Raw genomic sequence first — 19,692 nt, 5'->3', positions numbered from 1 at the left:
AGATAAAAACTGAATCAAAAAATAGATTGACAATTTATGAAATAAATCAAAAAATTGAAAATTGATGAAAGATTGACAATGTGTATGGAAAAACCCGATAAATCTACTTAAGTATCAAAAAAATAATTTTTCTTTTGATTTTATTTTGAATAGGCTAAATTTGTTTAGTACATCGAACAAATATACATTAAACCCATCAAAATGACCCAATAATACTAAAAATGCCCTAAAAATAAAAAAAAACGTCGAAATATACAAAAAATGCAAAATAAAATTTGTAGTTTTGAAACCCTCGTTAAATGAAACGAATTATGTTCCTAGAGAGCATTGTATATGATTAACCAAAAAAATATGCACTTTGCATTGAAATCCAAGCCCTAGTAATTATTAAGTCATACAATAATAATAATTATATTTATTGTTACATAAATTTTATTTTTAGTAAACATTTTTACTGTATATTATTATATTTTATATTTTATAATTAGTCGAGAATATATTTTTTATTTAAATTAATGTACAATACTTTAATGTTTAGTTGATTGAGTTGAAGATTAAATAAAAAAAAAATAATAATAATACCTATCTTATTTAATACGTTATCAATACTATAATTATAATTATAAACTGAGTTATACAATTCTATTTATGGAGATGTGGGGACAAAGGTCTGTTTTTGAAAGTGACTTGGTTGGTGGTCGGTATTTTTCCATTCAATATGTTACCCCAATTTATTTTAGTGTGTGCCACTGAACATATTATGTTGCATAAGTCGAAGTTCAATAGTGTGTTTAGGGTTAAAGCAAGTAGGTATGTATAATTAATGATTGAGTACATGGAATGTTGAAGGATGAAGTAACCGATAACTCAATATTAATAATGAAGTGAGAACAAAGAAGACTCGTGCTCAAAGCCTGCAAACGGATCGATACAGAATTCACTCTGTATTTTCTTGATAAATATTTGACACTGGAAATGTAAACGTTTTATATTGGGTCGTAGACTGAAGGTTTACCAGAGCATTTTTAGCATATTTATTTTGTGGCATTCGATTAATTTGTGAAAATAATATTCTTTCTGTTATTAAACACATAATTTATTCAACCCATAAGTTAAAATTAATAAATACATTATTAGATGTACTAATAAATGAATGTGCATATTTTTTGAGTGTCCTTAGACATTGCTTTTTAGCTTTAGAATTCGTTTTTTTTGTAACAGATACTTCCAGAGTAAATATTTTATTTATATAACGCGCATCTACTTATTTTACTTATTTTACTTATTTCATGCGTACTTATTAGCTGTAGCTAAATTAACTCTTAATTTGTCAATAATTAAAAGAAAAAAAGTGCTGTAATACCCGATCAGGGACTAAATTATTTCTAAAAAAATCAAATAAACAAGTCTCATCGCTAGCATTTGTACATATACATTTTAATACATAGTACATAACTATACAAAATATATTAGAAAATCTATTAAAGTAATTTTCATAAATTAGTTACGTAATGTATTATAACATCAATTTGTAATAGTGTATAATTAGTCTGTATAAATCCACAAGATAATTATTAACCTTCAATGTAATTAAAAAAAAAAAAAAAAAAAATTAAAAAACATTAAAGTAAAATTTCTAACGAAAACCGATAGATATTTAGTTAGATTTTGGAGAATTACAATCGACTATATCAGGCAATTTGCAACAAGTATCACTGCCGTTATTTTTGTCCGCAATGGCTAGTCTAACATTGTTTACTTGCCACTCGTCCGTTTCCGTGGACTGTAAGTTTTTAAGAATTCTTCTCAAGGTCAAGTACCAAATCACTCCAGATATCGTGCAGATGAAAACTTCCACAAAGTAACCGTCTATTACAGTAATGCAATCTCCTCCACTGTGCAACTCGCAATCCTGTGAAAACATCGCGCAAGTTATAGTAGTGGAAAGAAAAAAAATAAACAAAAACACAATCAAATCGATAACTTTAAAATTAAATAAAATAAAAGTCAAAATAGAAAAACATTTCCATTCCCCTTCGAGTACCAATTATTGGATTATTGTTTTCCTGGGCCTAATAATAATATTATATTATTTAATAATATTTATCGAAATACAGATTTTACCTCAAGATCTCTCAATAATTTATAATATTGAAATTATCTTGTGGATAATGTCACCTGCAGATATTATAATAACTATAGCGTAGGTCCTACACTATTATTATATTATTATATTTAGCTGTATACTATATAGGTACATCTGACAACCTTGTTCGTAGTAAAATCATTTTATTAATCTATTCAGATTTTCTTTTAGCGAATAATAGCGCTTCACTTTGTTCGCTTTGTGTTTTAAAAGTACCGGTACATTTTTGTTGATATTACGCAAAATATTTATTTAAATTGCACGAACATTGAAAGTTGTCTGTTAATATTGTCTTTAAAATTAGAACAGAAAAATATAGGGATAAAATGATAAAATATGATTTGCTCAGATACATTGATCAAAAACTGAAGAGTAAGACTGTATGAAGTATGATTTTAGCCCCTACATGGAATAGTTTTTTTTTTTTTTTTATTTTTTGTTTGTTGAACATAACAAATCGTCTAAATCATCATTGTCAGCCAAACAATATAATACGTGTTTGATATATGAAATTTTACTATTCAAATATTACTCATACGAAGGGTATATATCGACTATGCGTATAGTACAAAGCCTTCTAAAAAAATTGGATGATTTGAAGTAACTTACGCAGTAAAAAAATCTATTTAAATTAATTCATTTTATTGAAATAGATTTAAACTGTATGCCACTAAGAAACCAAAGTGGTTAAAAATCATTGTTCATCTGTACGTATACTCTTCTAAAACGGAAAAGAGCTTCGTCCAACAATAATAAATTGTCAACAAAACTGGGTTCATTAGTTATATTTTCCATCAGTTTTAACATCCGTACAATTTAGATTTTTTATTTTATTTGGTAGATTTTGGAAAAAGCCAGGTCCAATGTTAGCGTTTATTTCATTTCAGAAATTAATTGGTATAAATGGACATCATCTTACGGACATTTATTTTCAATTATGATTTATTTTAACCTTTTGACTAATGGCATAAATAATGTACAGTCGGCTTTCAATAATAAAATTATGGAATTAAATACTTTATTTATTTTTACTTCTGTGAGAGTTATTTAAAATCTTCCCGTTTTACCGGAAGCCCTTTTATTACAATGATTGTGGTACATTATACCTCTACCGCTGCCTTGGTCCAACACAAGTTCGATTCATCAGTCGAACACCGTTTAATCGTCAACACGTTGAGCATGCCAAGCGCTATGGTTCTGGCCATAGCCACTCCGAGGTACCACACGGTGTTAAGAAGTGCCATGTACGTGCCACCAATCCGAGGGTCGCTGATCCGTAAAAAGAATGCTTGCACGCCCAGGTAAATGAATACCGACAGCATCTGCAACGCGAAAAGTAACAAGTTAGGGAGAAGAAGTCCAACTGCGAGCGTGCCACATTTCCAGTTTTATACGTATTTTTGAATGATAAACTATTCCATAAAGCAAGCAGCGTTTCCCGAACTTTTTCTCTGCCGGACCCCTTAGAGATAATAAAAATGATCGTGGACCCCTTAATACAAATGAAAATTAAAAACATTAATACATAATAATAGTAAATTGATTGCTTTAATTTCTGAACTAAATGCTGATATTTTTATGATAAATAGCGATATACCAACGGTCAGCCTCTAATCTTAATTGCTTTTCAACGATAATTATTTCGACAATATATTTCCTATATAATACGAATATTACATTAGTATTTTCGTTTGTACAGATAAGTACTTTGTGGATTTTTAATTTACGTTCGCGGACCCCCTCTAGTATACGTACAGACCTCTAGGGGTTCGCGGATCACAGTTTGGGAAACGCTGCCATAGAGAATTTAGTTGTTTGATGCTTACGCTTATGTGCTACAGAAACCTAAACAAATGTAATATGTAAATTTATTAGCAAAGTATTCATATTTTAGCTTAAATTATTCAATACTGGTTAAGTATGTATTTTATTTAATATAATATTAGTATTAAAAATCGTAACTAACGGATAAAGGGCCGAGCACAGAGGAAGTATAAAGTGTCATAAACTAACGTTTAAAAATCCAAAGAAAAAAAAATATCATCACCAACGGATAAGGAGTATATCGTAAAAACGTGGTAGCTGATTTAGTTAATTTCGAGTATCGATATTTATTGCCTGACCGGTGACTGTGTATTCTTCTCTGATAGGACCAATTCTCAAAACACCGATTGCAATTCAAACTCTTAAAACACCCTTATTTTCAAGAAATATGTGTATTATACAGTCGAATTTTTGTACGATATTATTAGAGCAATGCCAATTCAATCGAGAAGACAATATCTTATACGCCTATGTGATATAATTGAGAACGTTTTATTCCATTGAAGTAATACTACAGTCGAGGTTATATTTATTACGAATAGGTTTTTCGTTCTGATACAAAGCCAGTGGTTCAATTGGAGAAGATTTGAAAGTAATCCACCTGTGAGTACGAAAATAATTACTCATGACGTTCATATTTTTAGATCTAGATCTTATTAAATCGAATTACATTATTATTTATGATTTCAAACATTACAACTAATGAAGTCAGAATATCAATGATTCCTTTTTAATTTCTAAGTTTTAAGTTTGGCTTATATGAATATAACTACGTGTGTGTATAACACATTTGTTATAAAACATAATGTTTACACAGGTTTGAAAAAATAGTACTTGTTTTTAGTTAGAATTTTCAACATAACTGAATTGATTAAATAAGATGTTCTAAATACTTTTGATGCGGAACTCGTTCAAACAATACACGTGAAATCTAATTAGCATATAAAAATACAAATATTGAATAATACCGATTATTTATCGCAAACAATTGATTTACATATTACAATTAATCAGGCTTCTGAAGGTGAAAAAAAATTAATCGTCGATCATGAATTGTAACGATTTAACATATGTTGCAGGTTGTATTTGTATTGTGCTCTTACGGTTGTGACACTATACGTTCGCGAAAATATTATTGATTCTTACCAGTCTCAAAACGCGGTGTAATTCATAAATTAGGAAAAAGTTTAGGTATCCGTTATTGCTCTTGTCGTTGATAAAACTATGGGTGTAGTAAACGAGTACGGCAGACATAATACCCATAATCAACCTAATAAGACAGTAAATAATTAGGCACATGCATATACGCTACAGAATAATTATTGATGTACATTTAGTATGTATTGATTTCGCACAAGTGCGCGGAGAAAAACGCTATTATACGGCCACCAGTTATATATCCCGTACACACCTTTGTGGATATTAGAACTCGCTCAAAACCATACGATTTGTATAACCTGTATATAACATATTGCGTACATATTTTATGGTATTGACGGTAGTTGTAGTATCAATAGTTTTCATGTATGATGTGCCTAGTTCCTGATAACTCCGCGGTAGGTATTAAATTAAGATTGAACTTGAATCATTGAAAATTAGAGCAGACACACGCTGTGCTTGCGTACTATACTGTACTAATTCTGTTTACCTGACCTAGTCAGAATAAACAAATTTCTAAATAATGTGACTATATATATATATATATATAATCTAAATAATTCACGAACATGAACCTGATTTGTCTACTTGAAATGGTTGAAAATGCTGACCAACTGTTCCTCGTACTTATTTCGTCAAAACGTAACAAGTTTAAATATTATTTTTTATTGTTTAAAATTATTTATTTTTTGATCGCTAATAATATACTCTTAGTCTACTCATATTTGTCGAATAAGCTATGGTATTAGTGGTAGTAGTCGCTGTTATAGCCTATTTGAATATTGATTTGATCGATAACATAAATCGAAGTAAAGCGTTAGGTAACTAAATATTTTTTTAGAAGCAACAAATTCAACGATATCACGGAGTAGTTTAACACCTAGAAGAAGTACAGAAATTGATTCTCGATTGAAGGTGATAAATATTCAATTTATTTTGCATAATTTGTTTAAATTACTAATAATCAAAATAAACTAATCCCTTTCTCCCAAAATATAAAACTATAAATTCTTATTGTATACGCTTATTTTGCACGGGGTTATTTGAGTGTCCACGGGTAAATATATAAAAATTGAACCGTAAATGGGAAGTTGTTATGATTTCTACCAAAGTTGATAAACATAATTTCAGTTTGAAATTTAAAAGAAAATATTCTAGTATAAATAATATATGTTTTCATATAGTTTAACATCTTAACTTTTGAACGGAAACAATTTTACTCGGAAACATTTCATGATCAAGTTAAAATCGAGTAATTTAATTATCAAGTCAATAACGTCATCGCCCTCTTCGTTGTAATTGAATCATCAAAGGCTGTTTCCTAATTTAATTCACAACATAATGAAACTATTGCGTAATAATATTATAACCACTGAGCTGTAATACCACAAATCGAGAGAACTTAGATTAGAAAGATTAAAAATTAGAAAGAAAAAAAAAGTTTGAAAAATTACCGATATGGTACAGTCTTATAAAATATTTCCAACGGTCTCGGCCCAGTCGTGAATCTAGCGATAATGAGGGGCGTGATTATTTTTATTGGAATCAATGTCATGTCAACAACAACTATTCCCTCTTTTTCCACGCCATATTCCATAAATTTTGGGTTCGACACATATGTTCCCAAGGACGAAAATGCTACCTAAAATAATAAAACGATAATAATATCAAATGTTAAATATTTTATTTTATAAAACGTAGTCATAAATAAAGCTTAAGTCATAGTTAAAAATAAATCACTCAAAAATAATATATGTACGTATTATACTTACATATGTATTTATTTGTAAATGGTTAAAAGCCGGATAATGTAAAAGAAAATTTGCAATGCCGATAAAGGCGATAGATCTTTTTTTTACATTTTTTTTTTTTTTAAGATTTTACTGTTACATTACTGTTACAATCTATTCACTTATATTTATAATTTTAAATTAAGAATAAAACGTAAACATGTACATAAATTTGAGCGAAATAATAAAGCGGTTATTACTTCATATGTCAGCATGACTATGGTGAATTTCTGTATAGTTGGAAGATGTAAGATCTTCCAGAGCAGTTGATATGTATCACAGATTTTCGTTTTGCCGACAAATGTATCGGACGGATCCAGTTTCTCTTTTTTGAATATTGTGATCAGCACGGCGACCACACAGAATATTATTCCCCAAAAGTATAAATATCCTATAAGCAAATATGATAATAAGTGTCATAATACTATAATTAACCTTTAAATGTATCTGTACTGCCCAAATGTCACTGTATTAATATAAAATAATGTTGTGATCTTTGGGTGTGTTTTTATAAAGTATCCAAATAGCCAGACTACCGTTCCTCCTGTAGTGCCACATGCGTTTTTCACATGTGAATAAAATAAGATTTATATGTTCCCAATAATTGTAAAACACCGGGTTTATTTAAAGCAAATACAATACACTATCGATTATCTGAGAGCGGATCACTCGTTTTGCAGTTTATCCGCGGTCATCTGTAGAACCGGATTATGTTAATAAATACTAATCTACATTAAACTAATTTCTACACGAAAAAAACGAATCCAAAAACATATTTTATGTAAGACGGTGATCATTTAAATAATAATAATTGTAGTAATAATAATAATTATAATAATAATAATAATGTAATTGTTTAATGTCAAAAAATATGTTAAAAACATTTTCGTGTGGTTTATCAACCTTTTATGTTTCGTTTCAAATTATCTATGAATTTCGCTAATTCGAAATTGCTCAACTCTGCGGATAATCCAGAGTTTTCTCGAGTATTAACAAAACATAAATTAATTGACATAATTATCTAGTGTGTGCATGAGTTCACGGTGCTGATTAACATTTTACCTTTCATCGTGATGATACCGCCTTTTTGATCGGTAAAACGCAGCCATTTATTACAAAATTCCTCGGACTCGAACAGTATAAAAAACATGTATCCCAAAGCTATACCCAATGTTTGACCGGACGTATTACAAGTTGAGGCGTATGGCACATTTTCTCTACGAACGTCATGCAAAATAAAAAAAATTAATAGAATAATTTTATCATAATTTATTCATTTTGAGTTATTGAAACTATGCTATTTAGTGTTTTGAGACAACGCACGTGGCGTAATTTTATTCTATTAATATTATGTTATTACGAATACGAATCAGGGTTAGGAAATCATGTATCCTGACCTCAGAATTTGAAGGGGCCCAAATTTATAAAAATTACATTATATTTACATACTATCATCAGTTTATAATTTTTTAAAAATAATGGAATTTTATTAATGAAAATTAAAAATTATGTCTTCAGCCACATGTGACGTGGGTTGGATGTGGATATTTAAATAAATTATTAAACATTTTTAATATAAAAATGAACTGTATGTGATTGAGATAATTTGAGATATTCGTAGTATGACAGTTTGTTTTAAAATTATAATAAACAATAAAGTTTTAAGCAATAAATTCAAGTAAGAATTGACTTTTTACTGATAAAGTTATTAAGTTTATTAATAGCTTATAATAATAATCATTGGGTTAAAAAATATTTGTATCATAATTTATTTATTTAAAGGCTCCCGATATATATTAGGCCGAATGGCTTCCCATACTCTAAAACGGCTCTGCGTGTATCATGCTAAAATATGTTGTCATATGGCATCTTAATCATGTGACATCGTTACCTTCTTAACAGGGTGAGTGACCATCCATCGATGATGATGTCTTGAGTGGAAGCCAACACGTTCACGCAAAAAAAAACGCATGTCAGTGTAGTCATTTCCACATTATTATCCAGTAACCATTCGTTGATATTCGACCCGACGAAAATCAATGCCAGTCCTGTGCACGAAAAATTAGCAACGTATTTAAACATTATTAAATAATTAATTAATTGATTATTTTTCTATTATTATTATTATCATTTTTTTTTTCAAAGCTCCCTAGCATCGTAACTGATGCCTAGAAAAAATAAAAATTCAACCGGTATGGTACGCACCTAGGCAACACTGTATGGGAACCAGCCAGGTCTTCCGTTTCCCAAATTGGCGTGAATACAATGTATCTATCAATGGAGCCAACAGCAGCTTTAAACTGTACGGTAGATCGACCATACTGAACTTCGCCTGTTTTGGAAAAATCGAAAACTTAAGAAATCTGACGGATATACGTACGCGCGCGCGTTTGTCGGTCGTTAACAGGGACTTAGTGCGGCACAAGACCGACTTTATATAGTCAGGGCCGTCTTTAGCTTTTTCAGCGCTCAGTCCAAGAATTATTTTGCCAATCCCCCATCTTAAACGATTTAATCATATAACTCAAACAGGCAGAATTTTAATAACTAGAGGGGACTCATTATATGTATTATAACCTAAACCTCGTTCATAATCATAAATGTTCAAAATAATTTTTCTAACGTGGATATTTATCACATATTTGTAAATCATTCAGAGAACAAATATAATAATACTTGTAATAATATACCAAATGGTAATGATAGTTTATAAAACTGTAATTGGACCAAAAAGAGCAACCTATCCTTGCATGTCGATAGAATAATAAATAATAATATTTAAATTGTAATCAAATAGTTATAACTTGTGTCGCCGTCGCATGCGTCGATCGTATCTAAAGCCGGCCTTATATATAGTTTCGCATTGGGGATTGATGAAAATCATACATAGAATCTTAGGAATTTAAATGTGTCGGTTGTTCCCATTTTAGATGTATGAAAATTTGAATTGTACCTGTTGGCCATACGAGACCTTTTTGTTTTGCACGTAAGTCCTTATGGCTGAAGAAATCCCAATCGGTATACCCTGTAATGTGTACAGAAGTACAAGTAAAGCCACGTTTAGCATGTCTCCCTTAAGGTTGGGCTTGACTCTGGTTCGTTCTGGGTTCTCAACGTTACGGTTTGGTCGTCCTTTGTCATCCACGCCGGTGACCTCCATCTCTTTTTCGCCCTTCATAGCTTCCACAGATTCGGTGAACCGTCCGTGTTCGCAACCGCCAACCACGTACTACACTGCCGTGCACGGTCCTCCGACACGTTGTCGTCAATCGTTCTCAAGTGTTTGCCTGGAGATTTCGTCATCTAAAACAACTGCAGTGAGCGATTATGTAACAATAATATATTTTCTAACTGCTAAGCGATTTGGTGTCTTGAAACCAACTGTAATTAAAGACGAACGGTAATTATTTTTATCCCCTCCCCCCCAGTGTTGCGGTATAGATGAATTTAGCAAAGGGGATATACCACATATACCTTTAACTTTAACATTATACAAGTGCAAAGTATTTACGACTATAATATAGTCGTAATAATATTATTATAATATCGTTGTTGTAACGATTGATACATTTTTTTAACTCGACATCGTTTAATTATCGGCACGTAACAGTATATGTTATTATAGTTCTAGCAATGTTCATTTTCACGATTAAAGTTCAAGATCGAACGACTTATATTACAATCGTCTACGTTGACTTTTTTATTTACGAGATTTCACGATGACATATACGATATTGAATAATCGTTTTTGACAATAATAGTTGCTAACTACCATTGTGTACACCGATATATTTATACGAATAATATATTATAATTTACGGTAATAGTAAGATTCGACATTCGGTGTCCACGCTGCACCAAACTCGAGAGCACACGATAAAAGCTCGTACGTTATTATCCATTTATACGTAATTATTGATGCATAACTTGTTCGAACAAATCATAAGGCGTATACGCTCATAATACAGGTGTGCATCGAATGGTACAAATATAATATGCGACCTTGCATGGAGCTAAATCATCAAACAAAACACTCGATCGTCGTCGCCTTTGAAAGTTTCAACATCGGTTAATATTATATCGTACTGTAAATACTATGAAGTTACGTTGGGATTTTTAAATTTTACCGGAAAAAATGTAAAATAAATTAAATATTATATGATCTTGTAATTTGGTTTTTTTTTTCCAGGAGAGTTTATAAACTACGGTGACATTTGAAATATTACTTTTACAAATGTTTAACTGAATGTGATTGCCAATCTAAAAAGTAATAACAATGATTTTTTAGAACATCGAGTGTAAAACGAAAAGCGACCTATAAAAACTGATTTCATTGTAAGATCAATACATTTCTGGATTTTTTCATCACAATGAAACGGTTGAAAACAGATCTATTACCGTAAAAGATAATATCTGTATTATCAAAATATATTTGATCGTTAATCATGAAATCTCCCATTCATCAAAACTTTCGTATTGTAATATAATCTAGGCTTTTCATTGTTTAGAATATATTTAATGCTAACAATCTTGAAATTAATATTATTTCTCTGTATCAGTTTATTAGTTTGTTTCTCAAAGAAACAAATGCGAGTGAATTGAACGGACTAAATATAGTTCCAAAAACAGGAATAAATATGAAGTATAGTTTAAATAAGACTTAAAACTATTTACAAAATAAACTGCATAATATTGAAAACTCGATCGTTGACTGATATTTAAAAAAGTTAATATGTTAATTAATATTGGTCAAATTTTAAGGTGTCATTTTTTTTTTAACTTATTGTTGTTTTCAATTGTACAGTATAGGTTTATTTATTTTTTTATTTAATTTTTTTTATTTAAAATATGTAAGAATATATATATCATAATGAAATGTTATTACATTTTAACTGCAGTATTAGTTAAATAATAAACATATAAATGAAATTTAAATATTTAATTTGTTATCAACACATCATAACAAAGATTAAGTTAAAAGCTTATAATCAACTAGAAAAATTGAAATGAGATAACACATGATAAATAACATAATTCTATTTTTAGCGCTCTTCTGTATTTACAGAATAAAATATTTGATATTAATAATAAAAAATGTACATTAAAGTTAAATTTGCAAAAAGTTTGAAATTAGAAAATTGTTTACCATTTTTACAATAAATAATATTATACAAAAAATAGTAACAGAGATTAAAACAGTATATAAGTTAATTACTATAGATTTTAAGTAAGAAAATAAATTATTATAAACAATTATTAAATGAAAATAAAATAAAAAAGCATTTTTATAAAATAAATCTGAAATAAAAAACCACTACATTACTTGAACGAACATTTTTAATAGTCGAATTGAAATCTTATAAACATATTGTTGACTGTAATGTAATGTAATAATATAATTAAGAGTAGTTAAATTTAAAATGTTTAGCTCCACAATTTATAAAAAAAAAAAAATTTAAATCATTTTGTTAGTTAATTTTTGTTATTTATGCAGTAATTATTTACAGAATTATATATTATTTTCAATAAAACATTTATAAAGAAAATAATTATATTTACTTAAATAATTTTAAAAATCTTGAAATTATGAAGTAAATGTTTGATACTTTACGAAGAATTTTCAGAACTAGTATTTATATTTTTTAATTATAAAGATATACATCATATAAATTTATAATTATAAATCGGTATTATTTTATCAGATTTAATCTATTTTCTTATTTATTTTATGTTGCTATACATTGATGTTCTTAAGAATACAGAAATTTTGTTTTGAAAAATGATTTATTCATTCCACATATTGTTAATATTTAGTATTCAGAACTTTTTGTCCGTGAAAACTTCACAATGTATGCCGAATATCTTGAATAATTTGTTATGATATACCTCTTAAAAGAGGACATATTGTTATTTGATTTATGTAATTATATTTTTCGAATATTGAACGAATAATATGTTGATTTTTCGTTGGTCAAAATTTCTATGTAATCAAATATTTGATTGTTGAGGAAATGTATTTTATGAGAAAATATGTATTATTATATATGATTATATATATAAACATATATAGTCTAATTTAATTTGTTTAACTATTTTACACAATAATAATAATAATAATAATACAATATGTAAATATTAATTAAGATACTGTTATTAATGACCCTTGTTCAGGGGTACACTGGCCAGGGAGGCAAAGACGTAATCGTCTCTCTGGCTTTCGATAATGACATATTAATACAAATTAACCAGATATTTAATTATAATTTTTCTGTTTTTATAAGTGTATTTGTATGAAATATTATTGTACAAAAAGTACAAAAAATATGAATTTAGCACTAATAACTAAAAATATTAATTGTTTGAAATTTGATAATCCACTTGATTAACCCTCTGGATCTCTCGATACACTGTCCACTCCTACCCCCACTGGTGAGTTAGAAAGAATATCGATAAAAAAAATAATTATAATATATTTTAATGGTTTAACTTAGTCTATTCTTATTTTTTCATAGTTAAATGTAGTTTGAGTTACTCTCATTATCATTACAATATGAAAAATCGGATTATGTCTTTTAACCTTATTTTAGTTTATTGAATATTTAAAAGTATGAGTTAGGATTAATAATAAAATTGTTATATCGATAATTTATCATGTTATCATACCACTTAGAATTTATTTAGTTCACGAATAGAAAATACATTTAACATATTAATATTTAGATTAAAATTAAAAATGTAATTGTTGTAATTCCATGAAAAAATAAAATAATTTAAAATCAATATAATTATAATTTAGAATCTTGGATGATTATGTTATCAATGATTTGACAATAATGATTTAATTATGGATTAAAGTAAATAATAAAAAAAAAATAATAGTTCTTCTACAAAAATATACCATATATTTATATGATAAGACATTTTATCATATATCTATGGAAACTGATTATTTTTTTAAAATACGAACAATAAAAATATTTTTAAATGCATATCATGAACTGCTTTTTTATATAAATTAGGAGAAATACAATAAAAATTATGTTATACGTCATAATAAATTTAATAAAATAACACAAAAACATAAATAGTGAAAAAAATATTAATTTATAGTTAGATCGAAAGAAAATTGATATAAAAAAAAATCACAATATCCGGTTGATAATTGTTTCTATAATTACTTACATGTATGAAATAAAAAATTTAATTTAAATTTATATATATTTCTGGACTACACTTACCACTTTGTGAGCTAAAAATTCGTAAATTTTTTGGCGCAATTAAATAAAACGACTTCATCGGAATAAGACGCCCAATTCACACTAAATATTGAACGTATTTTGTGGTAAAACGTGTTGGTATCGGGTCTTTCTGAATAGCTTGAAAATGTTTTTTTTTGGAGTATTAAAATTCACTTATACAACTGTCTTCGACAGTTGAACGATTGACTATACTACAAATCACTATTTATACGTCTTACGGTAGGAACATACAGCTATTAAAATAGTAGAAATGTTTACGAGCTTGAGTTTTCGTTTTAGACAGAAAACTGATCTGTGGACGAAACGCATGAATAAGTTTTTGGCCGGTTACTACATGAGCTAAGTATGTGAACAATCCATTTGCCAAGTTTGGGATGAATGTGGTCATGATTAATAGTCTAACAAAAATTTACTTTGGTAAATAGATAAAACATCAAAATCCTTTTTTTTCTTATAGTTTTTCCCTTCAAAATTCATTCTATTTCAAGAAACCAAAAATTATTTTGGAAAATATGGTACATTTTAGAACACTTTTTAGCGTATTATGTTCAACTTTTTTGTAGATGCATATGGAAAAAATATTAAGATAACAATTTCAGAATTATTTTGAAACGTGAAATGTATTATTTCATAAAATTTTGGAATAATTAATTTTTGTGATCCAAATGGACAATTATATAAATTGGAATTGGATAAACATACATTGTCATATGTATACTGTATAAGTTTCTACTTGACAGAAGATTTTAAATTATATGAAAATTAAAGACACTAGGGTAAATATTTTATACGTATACATTTTTCTAATAATATTACATATATATTTAAGATTCGTAGTTTTGAACTGTTTGTAAATATTGAAAAAACTGAGATCCGTCGAAAGTTCTATATTTTTTGTTGAGAATTATCATTAACGAATAGCTTCTGTATACTGAGCATGCAATATTAAGTAGACTACTTGACACGTAAAAGCTTTCTTAAGTATTTTATCCCTAAGAACAATACATTTAAATAAAGAATAAAATTAACGTAAGTCATCCGATTTTAAGTGCTATTATTATAATTCCCAAGAAAAATTTGTATTCAACGAAAATGTATTTTAATCCAAGATATCGTGAGATTGCAACGTATAATTTAAATGATAAAGTCTCATTAAATATTGAAATAGTATAATATGCACAATGTACATATTATAATCTTGAAAAAAAGCTTTGATTTATAACTTTGCAAAGTAATTTTTGTTATTTAGTGTTTATATATTTGATAAAGTATGAATATATATTGTTATTTTGTTGAAATAGTTTTCTTTAAATTAAACATTTACCTGGAGGACCATCTATAAATTGTATCTTTCAGTGCTTATCAAAAGTAAAAGTCTGTAGTATGATATTGTCCTTAAAACAAATTATAGTTTGCTCATTAAAAAGTTTTGAGAATCAGTGTAAGTTTAAGTATGAAAAATTAACATTTAATACTCGGAATTAATATATTATGTTAAGAAGTTAAGGATAAAAAAATAAAACTGTTCAATGTTATAAACTTAAAGAGCATTCTTGTGGTGGAGTACGAAAACTGGTTTTATTGTCAACTGAAAAACAATGACAGATTATTAGGTTTGCATTTTAAATTGTTTGATGTTTAATTATTATTTTATCTACAAAATTACCAATCACGTCTTGTAAAATTTAATTAATATCCAATATTATAATGTTAATAGGTCAGTCAATTATTAAATAAAGACATTATATCGAACTATTACTATAATTGATATTTTATATTATTGCTCTTCAGAATTCAATATTAAGTTTATTATTAAAATTATGAATTTCGTTATGTTGAAATTATACAAATCGATATACTATTTTGATTGTACTTTTATGGAAGTCTTAATAATGATACGAATATTATTTTGTAATTATTCATCTACATCTGAAAAAATTATTTTGAACTTAAGTTAATATAATTACATTGTATATACTGATTTCTAATCAACAATATGACATTGATTTCAATCGAAATAAAATTCACTTTAAACAAGCAAAACATAAATAAACTGTCTAATTTTTTTTAAAATAACGTGCTCTTAAAAATTGAAAATCCATTGATTATTACACATATCTAATTGTTTATTACTACTGATTAATTTTTTGGTATAACTATAAAAATTTTTTTTGGTTGTTATTTACACGTTTACACAATGAAGCACAAATCATAATGACGCTTTAAATGTTATCGCCTTTTGGCGGAATACATTTTTTCAGTAAAAATATTAAAAAAAAAATGTATACTTTGAGGTTCAACATTTATAACCAGCCGGATAAATCCAAATAAACACAGAACACCAATAATATTTTAAATACGATCAGTTTTTTTGTTTTTAATATTGAAGATATTTGACATCTGCACATGCGTTGATAGATATGATTCGTCATTGATATATTAAAATTCAAACAATAAATTATGACTAACATTACATAACACTCTGAATCAATAACGTTTCGCACAACTATTTCACTATTTAAATGGTTTTTCTATCATAACAAATTATTATAATTAATAATTAAACATTAATTTTGTTTTCTTTAATTGAAATAACCATTATTAGTAATCATTATTATCGAGTCATTTGAAGGTTAATCAGATAACACTATCCGAAGTCCGGAGTATCTTTTAGTCTCATTTTATATTAATGGTGTTCAAATGTAAAGATTTCAGGGTATTATAAATATTTGTGTTGTTCATGAAAATCATAATCGCGGCTAGATGATAATTTCGCAAATTTTGCGAAACCGTGTAGATTTTTATAACCATTATTAATAAATATAAAAGATTCCGATAATTCCGTATGATTTCAGGAATTTCATAATTTAATGGAGTAAAGAAGATGAAATTGAACAAGACAGAGCACATTTCAACTATAGTTAGGGCATAATACATATTCTAAAAGTAAAGCTATTTTATTCAAATAGTTATCAATAACTGGCCATATATACCATGGCTAAACCATATGACTAATTATAAATAATTGACTTTTTTTTAAAAACCAATTTTTTTTTTGAACATTTTTAAATTAATATTTTTAAATTATTATTTTATTGTGATTCTGTTCAATTTTATGTTTATTTTCTTCCGTTAAAATATGTTTCAATATCATTTAAAATAAAATAAACATTTTTTTTTTTTTAATTATTGTTACCACCATGTATCAGCCACTAGTATCTATATAAATCAAAAAGCTTGTGTATCCGTACATCTGATATCGTCAAGCATTTATAAATGAATGTTACAAGAACACTGAAATTTAAATCTTGCGGAATCGTATATGGGCGTCACTAGATTCCACATTTTGTGGTAGCAAAATTTATTTTTAAAAATTAAAAAAATAATTTTTTATAACTTTAATATGATAAATAGCTAACCTCTTCTACGTAAATTTCGGTATGACGTATAGTGTATACACTGCCTTATCGTCCGTATTGGACTTACCAGAAAATATAATTATTTTGGATACAATCACAATAATATAGTCTATGTACTTACACGAATAATAAACATTGAGTATATTTTTAAAATCTATGACTTTTTTTGGGGTAGCAATAAGATACTCTTGCTACACCACAAAAATGTTTGGGGTAGCATAGATACCCCTCGATACCCTTTAGTGACGCATTAACATATGTTAAGGGCAATGCAGAAAGTCGGGTATTGTACACAATGCCCTATATCCAAGGGCAAAGTTGGAATAAGTTAACGTTGCCCAGGCATTGTATACAGTGTCCAATTAAATTTGGGCACTGTAGATTAAATATTGAATATATTATAAAAAATTAAATAAAATATCTTACAGATAATATCGTTCACTTGAACACCTTTAATATTTTATTTATTTATTATTAAATTACAATTATTTTGGTGATTTTATTTTAATTAATTATTACTGAAAAATAAAAATATTTAAAATAAAACTGTTTATTACTATATGTTCCACTATTATGGCACTTTGAGTAGCAAAATTGATCAATCTTTTACATTTTCACCGGTCGGTCTTACACAATGTATTGCAAGTACACCTATCATAGAAAATTAAGTAATTAATTAGAAATTAAATTGATTGAAATTTGGGTTGATTTTAAGCCAACTTTAGCATGTTATCCGAACATAGCTTCGTATAGAAATTCTCTTAAGTTCTTCCCATATACTACACAACTCAATAATAACTTTACTGGCGGTTCCATTCCGTCATCACTTTGTTAAATTACCGGGGCTCCAAATGTTGTAAAAATATCAATTAACAAGTAGGCTACATCTTCAGCCCGTTTATGAATTAACGTTCTAAGAATTACGAACTGTGTATGGCGATTTTGATAGATCATTATAAAATTGTAATCGCCATCAGGCTGGGTTTGCAAGTCTATTAAATCAACTTGACAGCGAAAGTTCAATTCTGATGAAACTATAGGTTTGCAATTAAACCTATTTTTATAGTACTGCCTTTTTTTTTGACAGTGGTCACATAAATTTAAAAATATTATTATAATCTCCCTTATTAAATTTTTATATTTCAAGTTCAATTTATACTCTATACGGTTTTTACTTCCATGTCTCACAGATATAAGTGTTTAATTATGAAGTTGAAACAATTGTTCGTAGTAAACATAAAACTTAATTAATTTACCTTCAGATACTGGAACTACTAAATTTTCAATTCCTGATATATTTACATCATATTTTTTAATTAATTTGCAATCATTTGTAGTATTTTTTGTGATTTTAGTTTTCATATTATTCACTTTTAAAATTAATTCACTGTATTTTACTTAATTTAAAAATACAGCATTTGCATTTTTGTTTATTAGTAAACTGTTAATTCTCATTAATTTTTTTTTCATGTTAGAAAATAGTACAAAAATACTTAGAAAATAGTAAGAAACGTTCACCAAAAGAAAAAAACAACACTACACGCTGCGAATAATGACAGACTACGCGACGGTCGCCGTCGTGACAATAATCATTAAATAAGAATTTAACGATTCGATTATGAAATATTATTTAGAATACTGTATGATCTCTTTATCATTAAAATTACCGTTGTATTATTGCAGCCGTCGCGTTATTGTCACGTACGAATTAAATATCTATGTATAGTTTTGTAGTGATATTGTTATATATAAATGCAATTCGATATAAAAGTGTACAGCGCACTGTATTTAATTCATTTACCCACTTGAATCTGAGCAGGGTATACTTTGCCCGGGCAATCTAGTACAATGACCGGTCAATGTATGACAAATTTCAGTATTGAAATGATTATTCCTACATTGAGCAAAATGTTCCTACTTTTCTTGTAACATATATATACAGAATTTGTGGAATCGTTTATATTTATAAATGGTTATGAAAATCTACACGATTCTGCAAATTTTGCAGAATCGTTTTTCATCGATAACCGTGAGGGTAAAATTAATTTTAGAAAATAATTTATTTCCATTACCATATCCAATTTAAAAAAAATAAA

The 19,692-nt window shown here is 27.6% G+C and overlaps 1 protein-coding gene across 3 annotated transcripts; it reads right to left on the bottom strand.

The window, feature by feature from the left end:
- Window positions 1-1,505: 1,505 nt before the first annotated feature.
- LOC112685447 (acetyl-coenzyme A transporter 1-like) lies at window positions 1,506-18,955 on the bottom strand. 3 transcript variants are annotated; one of them, XM_025557342.1, is made up of 10 exons: window positions 18,853-18,955; window positions 9,872-10,230; window positions 9,124-9,250; window positions 8,810-8,966; window positions 7,981-8,135; window positions 7,119-7,309; window positions 6,583-6,770; window positions 5,117-5,240; window positions 3,253-3,468; window positions 1,506-1,912 (listed from the first exon to the last, which is right to left on the bottom strand). In XM_025557342.1, exons 2-10 carry the CDS (start codon window positions 10,094-10,096, stop codon window positions 1,658-1,660), a joined length of 1,638 nt encoding a protein of 545 aa, XP_025413127.1. In that variant the 5' UTR covers window positions 10,097-10,230; window positions 18,853-18,955; the 3' UTR covers window positions 1,506-1,657. The 3 variants fall into 3 exon arrangements, with proteins under 3 accessions (XP_025413127.1, XP_025413126.1, XP_025413128.1); XM_025557341.1 differs by lacking the exon at window positions 18,853-18,955 and adding an exon at window positions 15,502-15,756; XM_025557343.1 differs by lacking the exon at window positions 18,853-18,955 and adding an exon at window positions 15,502-15,756 and having other exon boundaries at window positions 9,872-10,221.
- Between the last annotated feature and the right edge of the window lie 737 nt (window positions 18,956-19,692).

This window comes from Sipha flava, unplaced genomic scaffold, assembly GCF_003268045.1.
Source record: "Sipha flava isolate LNK unplaced genomic scaffold, YSA_version1 277_pilon_pilon, whole genome shotgun sequence".
NCBI lineage: Eukaryota > Metazoa > Arthropoda > Insecta > Hemiptera > Aphididae > Sipha > Sipha flava.
Note: the sequence above shows the minus strand (reverse complement) of the source record. Positions and strands in the feature narration are given on the sequence as shown.